Below are 18,698 nucleotides of genomic sequence, written 5' to 3'. Positions count from 1 at the left end.
AAAAAAAAAAAATGTCGTACTCTACTCTTTATTTATATTTTTAGAAATAAAGAAAGTAGAATGACATTTTGTTAGATAACAATTCAATTTTTATCATGTTATTTTGCAATATTAATTTTCTTTTCCCATCAACGAGAACCATTAATTGGCGACCACAAAGACCAGAGCTAGTCAAATTAACAAAATAAAATAAAAGATGAAAGTGGAGTTGAGATGTCCATATATTTTCAGCATCTCCTTTGTACATGTATTCTTGTGTTGTTTATCATATGGAAAAATTTGAATCAAAGCTAGAATACGACCCTTAAGAGTTGCTTGACCCACAAGCACACCACCATCCTTTTTGGATAACAACTCCACTGAATATAATTACTCTCTTTTTAGTTTCTTTGTTTTTGGTGTTAGTTGAGAAATCAACCACAAGCAGATAACGGAGGTTCTTAAAACACATAACAGTGCGTGTGTGATTAATTGTAGCTCTTTCATTTCGGATGGAACATGAATGTGGGTCTCACATGTAGGCCCCAGCTTGGTGTGAGAGAACTGCATAATAGAGCGATCTCACGTAAGACGTTCAACTAGATTTGAATTTATCGCACGGGTCTCGCATGTTGATTCCATTGATCTCTAATAGAGAAGAGAGATTCTACTGTATCACCAGAGTATTTATCCCTGTTGCATGCTCAGAAAGAGAGAAGGCGATATATCTCCAGTCATACTCAAGGTTTTGGTCAGATAGAAAAGCGGTAAGTAAATGTGATACAAATAACACTCGTTCAAAAGGAAATGAGTCATGCACAGAGAAATTTATGATAGCTCTAATAACCTTGACTTTCTCACATCATGTAGCCATACTTGCAGTCCAAAAATTAGTTATTTCATATCTGAATTGGCTGAATTATTTGACATAATGTTAATTATACAAGATAAGTCTTGCTTGGGGTCTCACCTTATCCGTCAGCTAATCATTCAATTAACGCTTGCAGCTAATTAATTCTTCATTCTAGCAAGACTCAGCCCTTGTTGCCAATGCTTCGCTTCTTGATCTCTTTATTGTGTTCCATTACTGCGTCATAAACGTCAAGTTTGCTCGCTTCTGCAATTATTTCACAAGCTCTTCCACCTGGCTCCCGAATTCACTAGTTTGAGATAAGCCGTCTTGAAATCTTCGAAGAACGTATTCTGGTCCTCGGCATACTTTGCGATCCAGCTGCGCAGGAAGCAAGATTCTCTTCAGTTGGATATGAATAAGAAACAGATACTACACGTACATAAACATAGAGCATAGGTTACTCTGTCATTTTCTAAGCTGATGGCTAAAGTATGCAACATAATTATATATCTATTTTCTTCCGGAAAAGGGTGAAAGTAGTCCAGGTTTAACCAGTGGGAAATCAGACGCAGCATGAATCGAATAAAATGCACATGGCATTTCAGAAACGTATGTGTTTTGCTTGCATGGATCAGGAAATTTCTATTAACTTTCTGATCGCTGGAGCATGACATATCAGGCAGTTATGCAAGATATGTTAGATCAAAGTAATACAGAAGTAGGCCATCGTTCTAAACATTCGCAATTGTTGCGTTAACTCACAGTGACAAAACCTTTAATTCCTCTCCTAGTGTAGAATATTAAGCAGAAATATCAACTCTTGCATATGGAAATTGTGAACGATCACAATTATCTCAACTACTGTGAGGAGCTTGTGGATTTATTTTCATTGAATTTAGATTTTTCTGCTTTAAATAATGGCTCTTTTTTTTCTTCGAAGTCTTCTGACCAGATAATATTCATTGTAATACGTGTACGAGTATCTGGGTCGAGCCGTCGACTGGCAGGAAAAAGTGCAGATTAAAGTTTTTGAAAGGAAATAGACCTTAAGCATTCATCATCCTTGGCAAGTGCACGGTCCGAGGGAAGGCCAATCATGCTACCTGCATGCAAAGAACAGAATCAGGAATCGAACAACAAAAATTGATATTTTGACAAGAGAAAATAATTGTCTATCAAGTCATGGATTTTCAAAGCTGTGTGTATAAGTCGCGATACTTTTTTTCCACGTTATCGTTGATATCATGATAGAAAACAATGGCCTTGTTAACCAAGCAATTGATCAATCATACTTGTGCATCAAAATGAAAAAAATAATCTCATTGAAGATTAAACAGAAATTTGAAAGTTCTCTCACTCTCATTACTCCGTTGTTTTCTTACGTTTCTATTGTTGCTCAGTTATTGTGTTGCAACACAAATTCCCCAATAGTGGGAGCTTGAGCCGAGTTTCTTTTAAGCCTCGTTTATTATGCACCTTATATCCATGTTACTGTTATTTTACCTGAAGATGGTTTGTCAAGCAGAATTTTGAAGTATGTATTGTCGAAAACAGTTGGGTTCCCGAAACCTTTATTTCCAATAGTATGAGCTCCTGACAGAGCAACAAGTTCCTGAGTTCTGAAAAAAATATAAAAGGTCATGTTTCCCTTCAACTCCTGTACCAAGGGAAGTCAAGGATAATAAAGTTTGACAAAGTGGTTTACTTATAACCATATAACGAGAACAGAAATCAATTAAATGCAGAAACTAAGTAAATCTATCAACAAAATGTCCATTGATATCTCAAGGACTATAATCTTCATGCATATCTGGTTTATTTTGAATATAACGAAACAACCACACCTCGTCCACCGAATGCAAAGGTTTTAGCATATATGAACTTACGACAAGCCTTTTGTTTGAAAGCTTTGCTTCAGACCAAAAGCATCCAGAGTTTCTTCAGGCAGTTTTCCTTCAGGATCAGGCTCCCTGATGATAAAATGAATAAAAAACAAGAAAAAGATGAGAGATAGAGAGAAGTAGCTATTCACTACATCATTTCTTAAAATAGGAATTACCAGCTTTTGGTAGCATTAGATTGATGTTCCTACAAGAATTAGAAATTTTTTTTTTTTTTTTTTCTTTCTCCTTATAGTGTTTGCGTTAACACTAGCAATACTTGGCAACTGAATTATTGAAAAAATTCAGATGTTGGCATTTTTCCCTTGATGCATCTTACTTTGCATCTAGTCTGCCCAACGGGACTTGGATTGTTGGACCTCCGCATATTGAAACTGCTTCTGCTCCAGCCACAGCAATCATGTCTGCCCAGGACACTAGTTTTGGAAACACCCACATGTTAGCACAGAACCAAAACACCGCCGCTACTGAAACCTAGACAAACGTATCTAGTAGATGGAAAACCTGGGTTTACTGCATCCACCTCACTCTTTGCTTTCTCTAGAATCTAACCAACAATTCAATCCACAGAGGAGTTAGCTGGTAGAAGATCATACAAATTAATTTGTTTACTCAATCATTATGCAAAAGATTAAAAATTTGGAACTCGGTGGAAACCAAAAGATTGAATCGGTACACATCTATATATGAAGTCAAGAATGGGCATGCCTTGAAAGGACTTTTAAGACCTTTGTTTTCCGGTCTATCAAGTTCATAAACGATAGAACCATCCATACCACCTGCAAAGTTAACAACAGCTATGAAGATGCATTACAGTAATAGTAGAGCACTTGTAATTCCTCATTTGAAAGAAATTTGGACAATATATCAGTTGTTTCAACGCGAAAGATGTCAGTGGCAAAATGATTGTACAATGCAACATATATCAACCACTCGTGCATCCCCGATCCACAAGACCTGAGTGGGTATTGCAGGAAGTGTAGGAATCTTAACTCCAATTGATGTTACTCCAACTTCCAAAGGCAATGAACTAGTGCAAATGAGTAAGGTGTATGGAGCAAGGTCAATGCGTATAGATATCTGCACCTGAATTATCATCAATTTGAAAGGTCCCGGCATCATGGAACACCAAACGAAGCACGCCGGCGGCCTTACCCTTCGTCACCACCTTCCTGATCTCCTCCTTCATAAGCTCATATTCCCTTCCATCCGACCATCCAAATGCCACAGACAAAACCCAGTAATTACTTTACACAAATTTAAATCTCTTGATACACGAAAAGATCAGAGATTTTGTTCAACTCACTCAGCCGCCTTCGCCGCCGTGCATTCATAGAAAGGAAGCAGCAATGGCAGTGTGGCAGTAAGTGAAAGCACCAGTCCTCTTCTGCCCAAGACGTGATCTTTACCTGAGATTTTCAACATTTGGTGCATCAATTTACAGAATTTAGATTCCTTTCACTTCGCCAACCAACCAAACAGATAATTTAGGATTTTGTTAGCTTTTACCTGAAGTGGCGGCACTGACGACGTGGAGAGGATTGGCGCTAAAATTCACCGTTGAGAGGGCTTTGGCGGGAAAGATGAAGTTGAACGGGAATGTGGTGGAGGAAGAGGCGGGAGAGATGGACGGGGTTGAGGAGATGAGGAGGAAGGCGGTGGAGGTAGTTGGCGCCATAGCTAACGGATGGTTGAGGTAATGAGACATGGATTTGTGGCCATTTCAAGAAGAGAGATTTATGTAGGAAAAAGGGCCTCATCCCATGTTGTCGAGTCCATGGGAAATCCTACACCCAATCCATTCAACGGGCGTGGTCTAACGTAATTCAAACTTAGGATCTCTTACGGACATCCAATTCAAATTTGGGATCTTTTCCAACATTAAGAAGGGATGTATCGTTCATTAAAAAGTAAGGCAATTCAACTCGGGTCTCTCTTTGTAACATTAGGAAGAAAAGTATCATTAGATGAGTTGACTTATGACGTGATAAAATTTGTTCAAAGCCACCAAAGCAATGGAGCAACGGTTTAGCTCTGGAGCTTGTCAACATGTAAGTAGATCTATTACTGGCCTGTGATGGACCAGAAAGACCTAACGGAGTAGTCCTGATCTCAAATCGGAGATGGTAACGGGGCGGGAATGGAAGCGGGAGACAAAGAAAGTAGCACCTTTGTCTCTTGGAGTATGTTGCTTTGGCTCTTATTTGGTTTTTAGAGATGTATTGTTGAGTCTTAAACATTAAAACGTGCAGCTGCTTGAGAGAGATGAAGGCAATTCCATTTCATTTTGCAATATTCAACTATATTGAACACTCATTATTTACAGAAAAAGCAATGCCAAGAAAAATATAAAGAACTTGAGCTAAGAAAAAGGTAACGGCTAAGGTTACAAAATTTCAGTAAACGGAGAAAAATATACAGAAATATGGGAGGTAAATAATGTGTACATGTCTCTCATCTTCAGCAAATGTTATCATGTGCCGGAGAGGCGCACTGTAGAAAGATAGGCATCGTTGTTGCAGTCCGATGGTCCTGAGGAAGTCCCCTCCTTGCTGACCAATTTGAATAAATTTGTATAAAAATGAGACCCCGTTGAGTTGGAGGCTGGAGGCTGAGGAATAGGATACATGCCTTCAAGCATTTGGACAACCTTCGTCATTGATGGTCTCAAAGACACATCTTCCTGTATACACCACAGAGCAACCATAATGGATGTGTAACATCCTGTCGGCTTCATCTTTTCCTAGTTTTGTGTCCAGGATGTCCCTCAGTTTGCCTTCTTCCAACATCTTGAAGGCATAAGATGGAGAATTTTCTGAAGTTTCTGTCGGGTCATAGTTCTTTCTCCCCCCAATTCTCCCCCCGATGATCTCTAGCAACAACATTCCATAGCTGTACACATCACTCTTCTCTGATATTGCGTAGTTGGTGATCCACTCCGGTGCAAGGTACCCATGGGTTTCTCTTAGCTTTGGGAAAACATGGCTCTGCTCCCTGGTCATTAGCATTGCCAAACCAAAATCTGAGACTTTGGCAAGGTAACTAGCGTCGAGGAGAACCTTTTCAGGCTTTATGTCACAGTGAACAAACTTCGAATCACAATGTTCGTGGAGATAAGCTAGTCCTTTAGCCGTACACAATGTATGTTGAATCTTGTCTCCCAATCCAATATGAATTCTCCATTGTTTGTCTTGAAAATCCCATTATCAAGAGATCCATTTGCCATGTAATCGTAAACCAGAAGTCAATGACTTCCTTCTGCACAGAAGCCTCTGAGCAGGACCAAGTGCAGATGATGGATGTTGCCAATGATGCTAACTTCAGCTCCAAACTCTTTCTTTCCTTGACCAACGCCTTCCAACTTCTTCACAGCCAGTTGAGTCCCATCTGGGAGACTCCCTTGGTAAACTGAGCCAAAACCTCCTTGGCCTAGCGTCAGCGAATAATTATTAGTTGCAGTTTGGAGATCTTTGTAACTGAAACATCCAGCATCCAAGTCAAGTCAGCCTAATGGAGTCAGTTTGCATCTGCTTGTTTGCAAACTCATGTCATGTACCGCTATGAGCTCTGTGTTGAAAAATAGTTTAGTATTTTATGGTTATTTGATTATTTAGATTTGCTTGTTAATTAGTTTAGTATATGGGCTTAGCCCATCCGAATTAGCGTTTCTAGGTTTTGTTGTGTATAAATATAGCTTATAGTTTAGTATGAATAACAAGTTCGTCACGATGTAGCCTTTTAGGATTTTGTGCCGTTTCAGCGTTCTTGTTTGTTTAATAATATTCTTATTATTTTGCAGTCTTGTTCATTGCGCACTTGGATATTCAATTGTTGCTACCCTCTTGGTCAATAAATTTTACATTGTGTATCTTTTTGTGTTTACAACACTTTTCTTGTGATGAATTATTTACAACTAACAATGAGTTGATCTTGTTGAATCCTAGTAGCGGAGTTAGGATTAGGGATCTCAGGATCTATCTCACCTTTGACTTTGTATTTAGGGTTGGGAATAATAAGAGAGGGAAGAGGGTGAGAGCCATCCACGAAATTATAAATAATCATGGCCGACGAGATATGGCTTCACTTGACGAAGTCAACTAAACGGTATTCCGTAGCAATTGGTGTTATGGATTTTCAGTTTATGGGTGGTAATATGGGATCTGTAGTGGGCAAAAAAATCACACGTTTGACCGAGTATGCTACCAATCAATTTTTACCTCTTATTCAGTGTGTGCTTCCGGAGGAGCACGCATGCAAGAAGGAAGCTTGAGCTTGATGCAAATGGCTAAAATATCTTCCGCTTTGTATGATTGTCAATTAAATAAAAAGTTATTTTATGTAGCGAAATAACATTATGCGAATGTCAGATGAAGCCACTTAGTGAGGGGTTTTAGGTTCGATTCTCGCGTAAAGGCAAATTTGAATCACATTATTGCTAGCTCATTGTGAGGCAAGTCCACCCTTTCCCTTTTAGTGTAGATAATATTGATTGTTAAAAAAAGAGGGGTTTTTAGTCAAAATGGTCCATGAGATTTGCATAACTCATCATTTTAGTCCCTGAGATTTGAAATCGATAGAATTGGTCCCTAAGATTGTTCACCATCAATCATTTTGGTCATTCCTTGAAAAATCTCTATTAAATAAGAATTAAAATGACAAAAATACCCTCAAATTTTGTCAAATCATTGATATTGGACAATCTTAGAGACCACTTCTATCGATTTCAAAGCTCAAAGATCAAAATGAGAAATTATGCAAATCTCATGAATCATTTTGGCTAAAAAATCCAATAATGTTAGACGAAGGGCACAAAACCTATTGTGCTCCAGCTATAAAGGGCACTTATATATGTGCCCTATGTTGTGGGTCATGGTGCAAGCACTTTTAATGGGTCGGTTTGTGCAAGAACTTGAAAATTAAACAAGAAAAATAATTTAATCGAAAATTCAGAAAAAAAAAGAGAAAAAGAAAAAGAAAAATTACCTATAAATAAAAAAAGAAAAAACCCAACCACGCTCTCGGAGTGACAACCTGAATATCTTAGGTTAAGTATGAATGGTGTGTCGTCGACTAGTCAAGCAAGAGCACGTGAGTAGGCGGCCAGTCAAAGTGAGTAGATCTCGAATTGAGTACGAACAAGCGGCAGTGAGCTGATGCAGAATAACGTTGGCGAGCAAGCGGCAAAGAGCTAAGACGAAGAAGGAAGATCCTGCGATGATTAGAGAAGGAAAGTTGAAATCTATGTTCGGGAAGGGAGATTTGGTGAGAGACGTCTTTGAAAGAGCAAAAGAAGAATTGAGAGAGAGAGAGAGAGAGAGGAGAAATTTGGGGAAAAAAATTAGTGTAATGCTATCCACACATCTCTTTTTACTTCCATCACATTCCTTTCAATTTTTGGCCGTCACAGTGAATTGAAGAAGATCAAGGACAAAAAATTAACAGAGAATGAATGACTATATGGAAAATAAAAAGAGGTGTGTGAATAGTACTATTAAAAAATTATAGTACAACTTTATCTTTTGAAGTCCCACTGGAGAAATATTAAAGATACAAACCTCGTAGTGGAATGAGAAAACTTATTTGATACAAACATCATATTTGGAAACATATAACCCAACAAGGGGTGGATTTTTTTTTTTTTTTATAAATTATTGTGCCAATCGAACCGTACCATACCGATTTTATGTCAAATTTTTGTGACAATTGGTAATGACACAATATTTGTGCCAAACCGAGATTTTCTATTATGGTATTGGTGTTCAATATCATTATCGATGATATTGAAAAATGTAAAAAGTAAATTTGTTGTTTTGTCTCTTATATCTTCCCATCGACACTCTATCTTGTCGATTCTCACCTTCATCTTTGTCTCTCGATCGCGGCTGTCCGTATCATACTCTCTAACGAACTGTGGGTCAATTGTAAGGTGATTTCTAAAACCCTAAATCAATAAATTTGTTTGTTTTATGTTTAGTTGATTCTTCAACTCAAAGTCTGTATGATTATTGGTTGTTAATGGTTAATTGGACCTATATTAAGTGGTTATAGATGGCTTTATCCATTTTACCAAAACGAAATGGTAAAACATGCAAAGGTAATCCCATTTTTGAGTACTTACCGATCCTTAAGCCTTCTCCCATTTCAGGCTTCAGCTTGTCACTTATTATCTTTGTCTGCCATACTATCTGTATGCGTATTCCTAATAGCCTAAGTGTCTACTCTCACTTTCTCAATAATTTTCATGATTCTACTTTGAAACTTAGAGGAACCAAAAAGGTTACATCAATTTTGCTACTTGGTCAAGTGGTTGCTGATAGGAGCATATTTATGCAACTTAGTGAGCTTGTTTTCTTGTATTTATGTTGTTAGTTTCTAGTTATTTTAGTATTTTAAGCTATTTTCGTGTGTTTGTAGGTCCAATTAGCTAAAGTGGCAAGAAAGTGCATTTTGGAGCAGTTTTGGGCTTGGAATGGTTAGCACATGCTTGGAGCAAGGTGGATGGACGAAATTGAAGACCAAAGGAGGCTAGGAATCTGCTAAAGAGATGGAAGAAATTAATTCAAGACTTGAAAGAAAAGGAATCAGCTACAAAGAAGGAAACATGAGTCAAACTTCCTTATTTTGACTTAGTCAATCCTAATCTTTTTCTACTTATATTCCAGCTGCAAAAGGGGTTCCTAATTGATTCAGGACACTTAAATATAAGTTCTAGAAGCCCTAATCCTAGTCAAAGAGGGATGCCGCACCAAATTTGCAAGGAATCCTTCCTTGCCGTGCAAGGCATGACCTTTCCTTCCCTTTCCTTGCAGCAAATCCCTTTCCCTTTCTCTCTAGGACCTTGCCGCAGCTTCCCTTCCCTTTTCCTCTTAGGATTTTGATTTGTTACCCTTTTCTTGGAGGATTTGGAGTCTTAAAACCTTCCCAAATTAATTAATTAATGCCTTGCCTTTCTCCCATTATTTTAGACAATCTGCCGCACAAAATAAAGCCCTACAACCAATCACCCATTCAGCCATCATTCATCCACTCTCCATCACCAAAATCCACACCACCTATTCACCATACACCACAACCCAATTTTACACCCATTCACCCTTTGTGCCGCAACAAAGAAGAAGGAGAAAAGGCCCCTTGGAGTCGTGCTTGCCATTCAAGATTTTTGGATTGTTGGAGCGTTTCTAGGTGTATTCAATCTTTGTTTTCAATGTTTAATTTAAGTTTTCTTTGTTTTGCTGTGAACATGAGAGGCTAAACTTGTTTTAGCTAGAGGAGACTTTGAAACAATGATTATATTTGCAATATGAATTGATTAACTCCAGTTGTGATTTCATAAATCGTGAATGCAATTTGCTTAACTGTTGGATTAAGAACTTATTCTTGTATGTTGATTAAGGGTGCACGCTTAGTTTGCATGCATGAATTTGGTGCTAGAATATAAGGGAGTTTCACATAATCGTTATGAACTTATATTCACAAGTAGTGAAGGTCACTGGTCATGATCGTGTTAAGTTGAATTCCTGGCATGAGTATCATGATGTCATAGTTACGAATGCCTTGTCAATGTTTATGATTTTCACAAAGCTTAATGATCTTTGATTGTGTCTCTATTATGCTGTTTATGTAAGGAACTATTGAAGAATAATTTGGTTGCCGATGCGTATTCCATCTAATTCAATGACTTAAGGAAAATCTGAGGGTTGATTAGTGATGTCACGGTTAATCTGGGGTGTTGAGGTTCATGGTTTATTGAAAAAGCAATTGGAAATCAATTTGTATGCAAGTGTATCATGTGTGGAGAAGGACCCTCTAGCTAGCTAATCACCCATCAATTCACCCAAATTTGTATTCCTTTACTTAGTTTCTGCAATTTTCTTGTTTTTACTTCAAATTTGTCAAAAACCCAATCCCCTTTACTTTGTTGTGCCAAATTAGCTAGAATCTGTCCAATTTGTGTTTTTAAGTGTTGTGAGTCAAGTTAAAGTTAGAATTCGTCCAAATCACCCTTTAGTGTCTAGTTTGAGTCTTTTTGATTGTTTTGTGCTGTTTTGAGTTTTTTTAGTTTGTTTTGAGTTATATAAGTCTAGTTAAGTACTTTTAAGCCTAGTTTTATGTTTGAAAGTAAGTTTTAAGTAGATTAGCAATCCCTCATAATCCCCGGTATAGAATGATCCCTACTTGCATCTTTACTACAATTGTCAACAAGAGGGTTTAATTTGAGTGCTAGTTTCTAACACATCAGTTGCATTACAAATAGAGATTGAGAATAAAAAGATGCTATCAATACTACAGTGCAAAGGGTGGCTACTACAGTAATGTGGAAATTTAACAAGTATTGGGAGAGTTTTGAGAATGTGAACCCATTTATTTTTCTTGGCCAAGTTCTAGACCCTTGTTATAAATTTCAATGATTTTTATCAACTTCAAAACATTTGGATGGAATGATAGTAAGGTAGATTGATTCCTTAAGGAGATTAAAAAAAAAAAAAAAAAAATACTTGCTTGATTTTTATAATCAGTATAGCTGGTGTTTTTAATTTACGACTGGGGCTCAATGGAAGATGCATGTGGAACTCAATGAGTTCATAATTCAAGCTTGTTGGGGTGTTGAGTATAAAGTTGAAATGATGAAGGAGGTTTTGGTACGGTAATTGGGGCTCCATTGACTTAGTAATTGATATAGATGTTTTAATATGATAACCATACCGAATACACTCTAAACCCAACATGCCACATTTGAAGCTTTTCGTGACATGTACCTGTGATGAACTGATCAGACAAACGCATGCGCTTGCATAATTGAAATCTAAGGCACGATTTTTAGCTATTGTGCTCTATGAGGTCATGTCAGGGGCCAGATTTTTGCTTTTACTGGTCTCCGAGACACGAAAACTTGATGCGCGCTCTTTGCAAATGAAAATACACAAGGACAATCTTTTATTATTTGTACTTGTCATATTAAAAGCAAATATAAGTGGTACGATATCACAAATGTGTCCATTAATCAGATAATTTATCACGAAACAGTTATTTGTGCCATTCAATATCAGCAATCCTCAGTCTGAAATGGCTATTCACACATTTCTTTCTATCATAAGGCCCGGTGATTGTGCCCACAATGTGCTGGGACACATCTATTTAGTATTTGTGCCCTGCTTAGGCACGAAATTATTATGTCTGTAACGTACAGAACACAATTCATTGTCAATTGTGCTGAATATCGGTTGAGAAGGCACCAATCTTGAATTGTGCGCTTAAACCAACATTGTTGTGGTGTAATTTTGTTGGGTTTGAAGTGAGAAGTTTGGGGACCGGGGAGAGAAAGAGGACGCCGTGAGAGAAGAGAAGAAAACTAGGAACACTACCAAAGTGAGAAGTTTTATGGAAAATAACCACAGATAAAATTTAGTTACATATGTAAATTGTAATACTACCAATAAAATTTAGTTAGATTATGATGAGAATATAAAACCTGTCTGAATTAGGTAGAGTTAAAGTTAGGTCTGGCAGTGTATGATGTGATCGACTCTCACTCCTTTTTGTGAGGATCATAGGAATCATTTCATTGTATCCGTTCATTTGTCATCATGTGGCCATAAATCATTTTGAATTTTTTTATTTAAAATTGAACACAAACAGTACTTGACGAAAATTGACCGCACGATGTACGATAAACGGATGTAATGAAGTTATTCCCGGAATCCTCACAAAGAGGATCTAGAAAAAATCCCCATCCTCTATTTCCACCCTAAAAAGCCCTAAAAACTTGTCTGTCATATTTAATGAGGCCAAATGAAGAAGATAATCTCACTTAGGTGGCATTTAGCCCTCTAATATTAATTCAACAGAACGACCGAAAGCAACTCATGCACTTACTTAAAAGGATTATATGATATCATAACTTAACTTATCTCATTGGAGGCTTTCCAATGTTTTAGGACAGCTAACTTCTAATTAACCAAATCCCTCAAACGAGACAAACTCTCGTGCAACATGTTGTATACTACAACACCAAAAATGGATGCTAGAGCCAACCTTTCTCTAATTTGTTTATGTTTTTCCACATCTATGCTTCCATTATCTTATACTTAGTACAAGAAATTACGTCTTAAAACTCAAACAATTTGAATTAGAAGAGAAGAAAGGAAAGACCAGGTCCATTAATTGATCTAGTCATAGTCATTTGAATATACTCCCAAGTCTCCCACGGGCAAGGCCTCAATAACATAATCATACATGAATAAAAAATGTACTGTAATTACAAAGGTTAAATGAGTCGATCAAAGCAATATGTTTAGCCTTTTGCACCCAAGTTTGTATCACCTTCATATCCAACTATGGTTTGAACAAATCCTATGGGTTTAATTGACCTAAATCATCAAGCCAATAGGTTAGTCTTGCTTTTAAGTAATATTAGTGAGTGAGATTTCTATACCATAATGTGTAAATTACAATTTTTTTGTTATATTAGTCGAAACATAAGTCAAAACTTTTCTGCGACTATGCATTGAATTTATTGACATTCGGTTTTTAATTTCTTGGATGAGATCTTGAGTACAAAATCATGAATCTTATCATGATCATAATATACTTCTCTCCTTCAAACACTACCTTTTTACTTGTCCTTCTTTTGGGCCAATACTTCTCCTCCATCATTTATTCTCCAAGAAGCTCATAGACCAAATCTTTTACCAATTCACCATCTAGCGACCGAGGTGGATCCACTTTGGGGTAAGGTGAGTCAATTGACCTTTTCAAGCTTGGAAATTCTCAATAGAAGAGCTGTATGTTGCCCTTTGAAAATCTGAGATGTCCTTAAAAGCTTCCCTCCAATTGCTCGACAAATTGCCTCTATGAGCACTAGGTTGGGTAGCTGTAGCCTCATGCCTTTGTATGCATTGCTATAAGCATATGTTGATAGGCTCACTCGGCATATGTTACCATTTGTCGGCATGTTCGCTCAAAATTTATTGGCATTAGTCAACATACTCGCTCGGAAGCTATTGGCATATATCGACATGCATGCAAAAAAAATTGCGCACTATTCTTATTGGCCCCCCAAATAATATTTTATAAATCCACCACTGCAGCTGCCACTATCCCATTATTGCCTAACAATTTTTTAGAATATTGCAAGTTTTTCTCCTTAATATTATCTGTAACATTGTATGTCCAAGAACACGTGGCAATAAATGAAGAAAGTAGTATCCTTTTTTTTGGAAGATCATTCACTACGCAATGTGATTGCCCCCAATGACAAATGCTTATTCATTCGTCCAAATCCCTCCATCTAGAGAAATTCTTTGGTCTGGAGACCGTACCAGGTGGTCGTACGACCCATACATACAAAAACATCCCTACCCTACCTTATAATGAGTTAGCAATAATGTGGTTAAATTCGCCTTTGGCGAGAATCGAAACTAAGACCTCTCACTTACAAGTGACACTAGACAGTAGTATTAAGTGGTTCATATTTTATTTCAATAACTGAAAGTTGACAATGTTAAGTTGTGTTTAAGTTCTGTTATGTGCGTGGACATATGTTTGTAGAATTATCAAAGAGACAGGCCAAAGGCACACTAGAACAACTCTGATATTGTCTTAAACTTGGTAATTACCACCTGCACAATCCATCAAGTGTAGGGTTTTACCACAAAAGGCCTTGGTGTTAGTTAAAGTGGGGTTAGGATATTGAAACTCTTCTTTTCTCAGAGATACGGCCAATGTGAGATATTTTAACATGTCCCCTCATTTGAGACCCAATTAGTGGGTCACACTTGGGAGAATCCACGCGTGATGATGGTGTGTCCCATAGCCTCATGTGTAGGGTGAATCCCTTTGGCTCCACGTGGTTACCAATGTGTGGATCTCCCATGTGCGACCCACTAATTGGGTCTCACATGAGGGGGCATGTTGAAATATCCCACATCGGTCATATTTATGAGAAAAGAAGAATTTAAATATCATAACCCCATTCTAACTAACACCGATGCCCTTTGTGGTAAAACCTTATACTTGACGGATTGTGCAGGTGGTAATTATCAAGTTAGAGACAATATCAGTGTTGTTGAAAGTGGACCTTTGGCTCGTTTCTTTGATAATTCTCAATGTCACCAAGTTAAAAGGCCACAGAAAGGCCACAAAGACTTTTTGATGCTGAAGATTAAACTCTCCCAAACCTATTACTCAAACCAACTTGTCGAATCGTTGCCAGATGATCCTTGTCATACATTGTTGGAAGATTGGAGGCTATCGGGAGTCCCATTGATAGAAGTCTAATCCTATAGTCAACTAGGGTTTAGAGTTTTACTCAAAGTGTAATACAAAGCTAGGGTTTTGTCCTTTGTCCAATGTGCTTACTTGTGTTGTAATTAACCTTGTTATTGTAAATAGATTAGGAGTGATTTGTGGAGTGATTTGAGGGTTGACCGTTGTCCTCTCTAATCCTCTCGTTTATATGTTTGGTGTTGTAATCGATTTCATTCAAGAAATAGACACATCAAAATTCAAGATGGTATCAGAGTAAGAACCCTAAATTCCTGTTTCTGTTGTTTGTTTCTGCTGAGTTCTTCTTACTTTAAGCCAAGATGGCTGAAGAAAACTCCTCTAAAGTTGAAAGCCCATTGGCTTATTCAGTTCCACCCGACATTGATATCAACCCTAATTAACATCTTAGTTATGTTTTGTTGAATGAATTCAACTATTTTCCCTGGACTCGTGCTGTTTCACTTGCACTTGGAGGGAGATCCAAGCTAGGCTATGTCAATGGTGCCATCGTGGTTCCTGTAGTTACTTCTTTTGCCTATCAGTCGTGGTTATGCAAAGACCAGTTGGTCATGTCTTGGGTGCTCAACTCCATGGACCGTAGGATTGTTGAAATTTTTAGCTATTCTAAGTCATCTATGCATCTCTGGAATCAAGTCAAAGAGATGTATAGAAATTAAAATAATGTTGCACGTGTCTTCTAGCTTAAGAAAGATATCTCAAGCTTGTAAGTCCTACAAGCATGCGGAATGAGCTTGATGTTTATCGTCTTCACACCACTGTATTAATCAAGAGAGCTGAAGAAGACAAGATCTTTCAGCTCTTGGCAAGCTTAGGTCCAGAATTTGAGGATCTCAGAAGCCATGTTTTAATGAATGCTGAGCTTTCTTCTTTCTCCGGTGTTTGTGCCATCAGCCAAATGGCTTATGTCTCTAACAATAATCAATTTGAGGACAAAGTTTACAAAGGGAAGAGATCGGAGTTGAAATGTAGCTACTGTGACACATTTGGGCATACAAGAGACAAGTGTTGGATACTTTATCCAGAGTTGAAGCCCAAGTTCTTGAAAGAGACAAGCGGCCCACAGAGAAACATGAATAGCAGCAATGCCTACAAAGCCAATTATGCATCTACTTCTTTAACTGAGGGAATGGCAAACTTCACTGCCAATCATGTTGCACTACTTAATGAATTTGCTGCATACATTCACAACAAACAGGTGCATAACAGTGGAGATGAAGCCTATGTAGTTAAAGACAAGAATCACACAGCTCTACTTGGAAAATTTGCTGGTTTCTTAGCTGAACATGACCATGTCCCGCAGAAAGATATTCCAGGTATTTCAAGTGCTTTCTTTACTGCTCTAAATGCTAGTAGTGAGCATGATTATTGGATCATATACTCAGGAGCCACAGATCATATGACAAATCAAATTACCAACTTGCATAATTTTGAAAGAAAGTTAAGACATTCTCTAGTGTCAGTAGCTAATGGTAAATGTGTCCCAGTAAAAGGAAAGGGAAAGGTCAACTTACTGTCAAAACACATAGAGTTAGTAGCCCTTTACATTCCTTCTTTTCCTTTTCAACTTTTATTAGTAGGAACCATCACCAATTCTCTAAACTGTCTAGCCATTTTTCCCCTCACAATGTTATTTTTTAGGATATCATCACCAATAGGACGATTGGTGAAGGTTTATTTTTGAATGGCCTCTACTACCTAGCTAAAGACACCGAGGATCCCAAGTTTTTTCAAGTTAGTTCCAGTGTTTCTCAAGAGCAATAACTTTGGCACCAACGTTTGACACATCATTTGGAAAAAGTGATGTCTTTTTTGTTTCCAGGATTATGTAAAGACAAGTTACATTGTGATATTTGTCACTTGTCTATGTCTTTTAGGTTGCCTTTTGATTCTTCCACCTCTAGAGCTAGTCATCATTTTGAAATCATTCACTTAGACATTTGGGGTCCTGTACTAGAGTCCTTTGATGGGTATAGGTATTTTGTAACCTTTGTTGATGAATTTACAAGGATAAATTGGTTGTACCTTTTGAAATTTAAGAGTGAACTTCCAAATGTTTTTCAAGATTTTTATAAATTGGTTGGTACTCAATTTGCATAAAAAATTCATACACTAAGATCCAACAATGGCACTGAGCACATGTCCCATAACATGTCTCAATACCTGAGTGTTCATGGTATTCTGCATCAAACAACATGTGTTGGCACACCCCAACAAAATGGGATTGCTGAGAGAAAGAATAGAGACCTCCTTGAGAAAACAAGATCACTTCATATGAATGTGTCAAAGAAATTATGGTCACGAGGTGTACTTACATCCATATACCTTATCAATAGATTGCCTAGTAAAGTGCTAAGTTTCAAGTCTCCATATGAGGTATTGAAGGGCAGAAAAATTGATCTCACACACTTGAGAGTGTTTGGTTCCACTTGATTTGTTCACAATCAACCTTTCCACCGTGATAAACTTGATCCCAGAGCTTCCAAATGTGTTTTTATGGGTTATTCATCCACCTAGAAAGGTTACAAGTGTTATAATCCAACCACAAGAAAACTTGTGGTCTCAAGGGATGTGAGATTTGATGAAAACATCCTTTACTTCTCAAAGAAACTGAGTGATGAATGTCAAGGGGAGTTTTTAAGTGACATGTTTCCCTTGCCTAGTGTCCCTTACTACCATGAAAACTCCACATCGCTTGATACTTCAACCTTACCTTCAGAGTTGTCATCTCCTCAAGCCACTGGTCATGAACCTCAGGTCTCAATTCGACGAAATCCTTCTCGGGTTCGACAGCCCCTACTTCGACTTCATGATTATGTTACTTATGCTTCTAGTTATCCCTTCACGGATTTTGTGTCTTATAAGTAGTTTTCACCTGCTCATACGTCCTTTCTTAGTACCTTGGATAGTACCCATGAACCACAAACATTTCAAGAAGCCAATGAACTTGAAATTTGGCGAAATGCAATGAGGGATGAACTGCAAACTCTTCATGATAATAGAACCTGGAGTGTAGTTAAACTTCCCAAAGGGAAGGAAGTAGTGGGCAATTCTTGGGTGTATAAAATGAGGTTCAGCACAAATGGGACTATTGAAAGTCACAAGGCTCGTTTGGTGGCTTGGGGTTTCACTCAGACCTATGGCTTAGATTACAAGGAAACCTTTGCTTCAGTGGTCAAAATGAACACTACAAGGGTTCTATTATCGGTTGTTGTGATTTAGTCTTGGCCTCTTTGTCAAATGGATGTGAAGAACGCTTTTTGACATGGTGAATTGGAGGAAGAAGTGTACATGAAACTCCCACTAGGTCACCCTCAATCTAGTGATTCTAACATGGTCTGTAAACTGTACAAATCCATTGATGGATTGAAACAGTCTGCACGCGTATGGTATGCAAAACTGAGCTCGGTTTTTGAAGAATTTGGCTTTCAAAGAAGCAATGCTAACTTCTCTCTTTTTGTTCGTATTGGTTCAGTTGGGAAGTTAATTGTTTTAATCTATATTGATGATCTCATAGTGACTGGTGACAACATTGAAGAAGTTCACTTTCTTAAGCTTGCTTTTTGAAGCAAGTTTGCACTCAAGGATCTGGGACATCTCAAATTCTTTCTCGGTATTGAGCTTGCCACATTATAGAAAGGCCTATTTCTCAATCAAAGGAAATACACCCTTGATCTCTTGAA

At 37.7% G+C, this 18,698-nt stretch overlaps 1 protein-coding gene and 1 pseudogene across 1 annotated transcript; both read right to left on the bottom strand.

Annotated features, from left to right (window-relative positions):
* Nucleotides 1–736: 736 nt before the first annotated feature.
* LOC137718426 (putative L-ascorbate peroxidase 6) lies at nucleotides 737–4,460 on the bottom strand. The gene is made up of 10 exons (XM_068457974.2): nucleotides 4,243–4,460; nucleotides 4,040–4,142; nucleotides 3,820–3,935; nucleotides 3,442–3,512; nucleotides 3,238–3,280; nucleotides 3,053–3,149; nucleotides 2,719–2,802; nucleotides 2,336–2,451; nucleotides 1,878–1,935; nucleotides 737–1,210 (listed from the first exon to the last, which is right to left on the bottom strand). Exons 1-10 carry the CDS (start codon nucleotides 4,439–4,441, stop codon nucleotides 1,108–1,110), a joined length of 990 nt encoding a protein of 329 aa, XP_068314075.2. The 5' UTR covers nucleotides 4,442–4,460; the 3' UTR covers nucleotides 737–1,107.
* Nucleotides 4,461–5,366: 906 nt separating this feature from the next.
* LOC137717055 (G-type lectin S-receptor-like serine/threonine-protein kinase SD2-5 pseudogene) lies at nucleotides 5,367–13,684 on the bottom strand (annotated as a pseudogene).
* Between the last annotated feature and the right edge of the window lie 5,014 nt (nucleotides 13,685–18,698).

Source organism: Pyrus communis, chromosome 8 (genome assembly GCF_041283825.1).
Source record: "Pyrus communis isolate YQ-2024b chromosome 8, ASM4128382v1, whole genome shotgun sequence".
Classification (NCBI taxonomy): Eukaryota; Viridiplantae; Streptophyta; class Magnoliopsida; order Rosales; family Rosaceae; genus Pyrus; species Pyrus communis.
The sequence above is the reverse complement of the archived record's forward strand: the minus strand, read 5'-3'. Positions and strand labels throughout refer to the sequence as shown.

Excerpts from the sequence above, each read along its gene's own strand:
- LOC137718426 (XM_068457974.2), bottom strand. The coding sequence starts at position 4,441 with ATGTCTCATTACCTCAACCATCCGTTAGCTATGGCGCCAACTACCTCC. Across the intron at positions 3,281-3,441 it reads GTCTTAAAAGTCCTTTCAAG|ATTCTAGAGAAAGCAAAGAG; the intron begins GCATGCCCATTC and ends ATTGTTGGTTAG. Across the intron at positions 2,452-2,718 it reads TTTCAAACAAAAGGCTTGTC|AACTCAGGAACTTGTTGCTC; the intron begins GTAAGTTCATAT and ends TATTTTTTTCAG.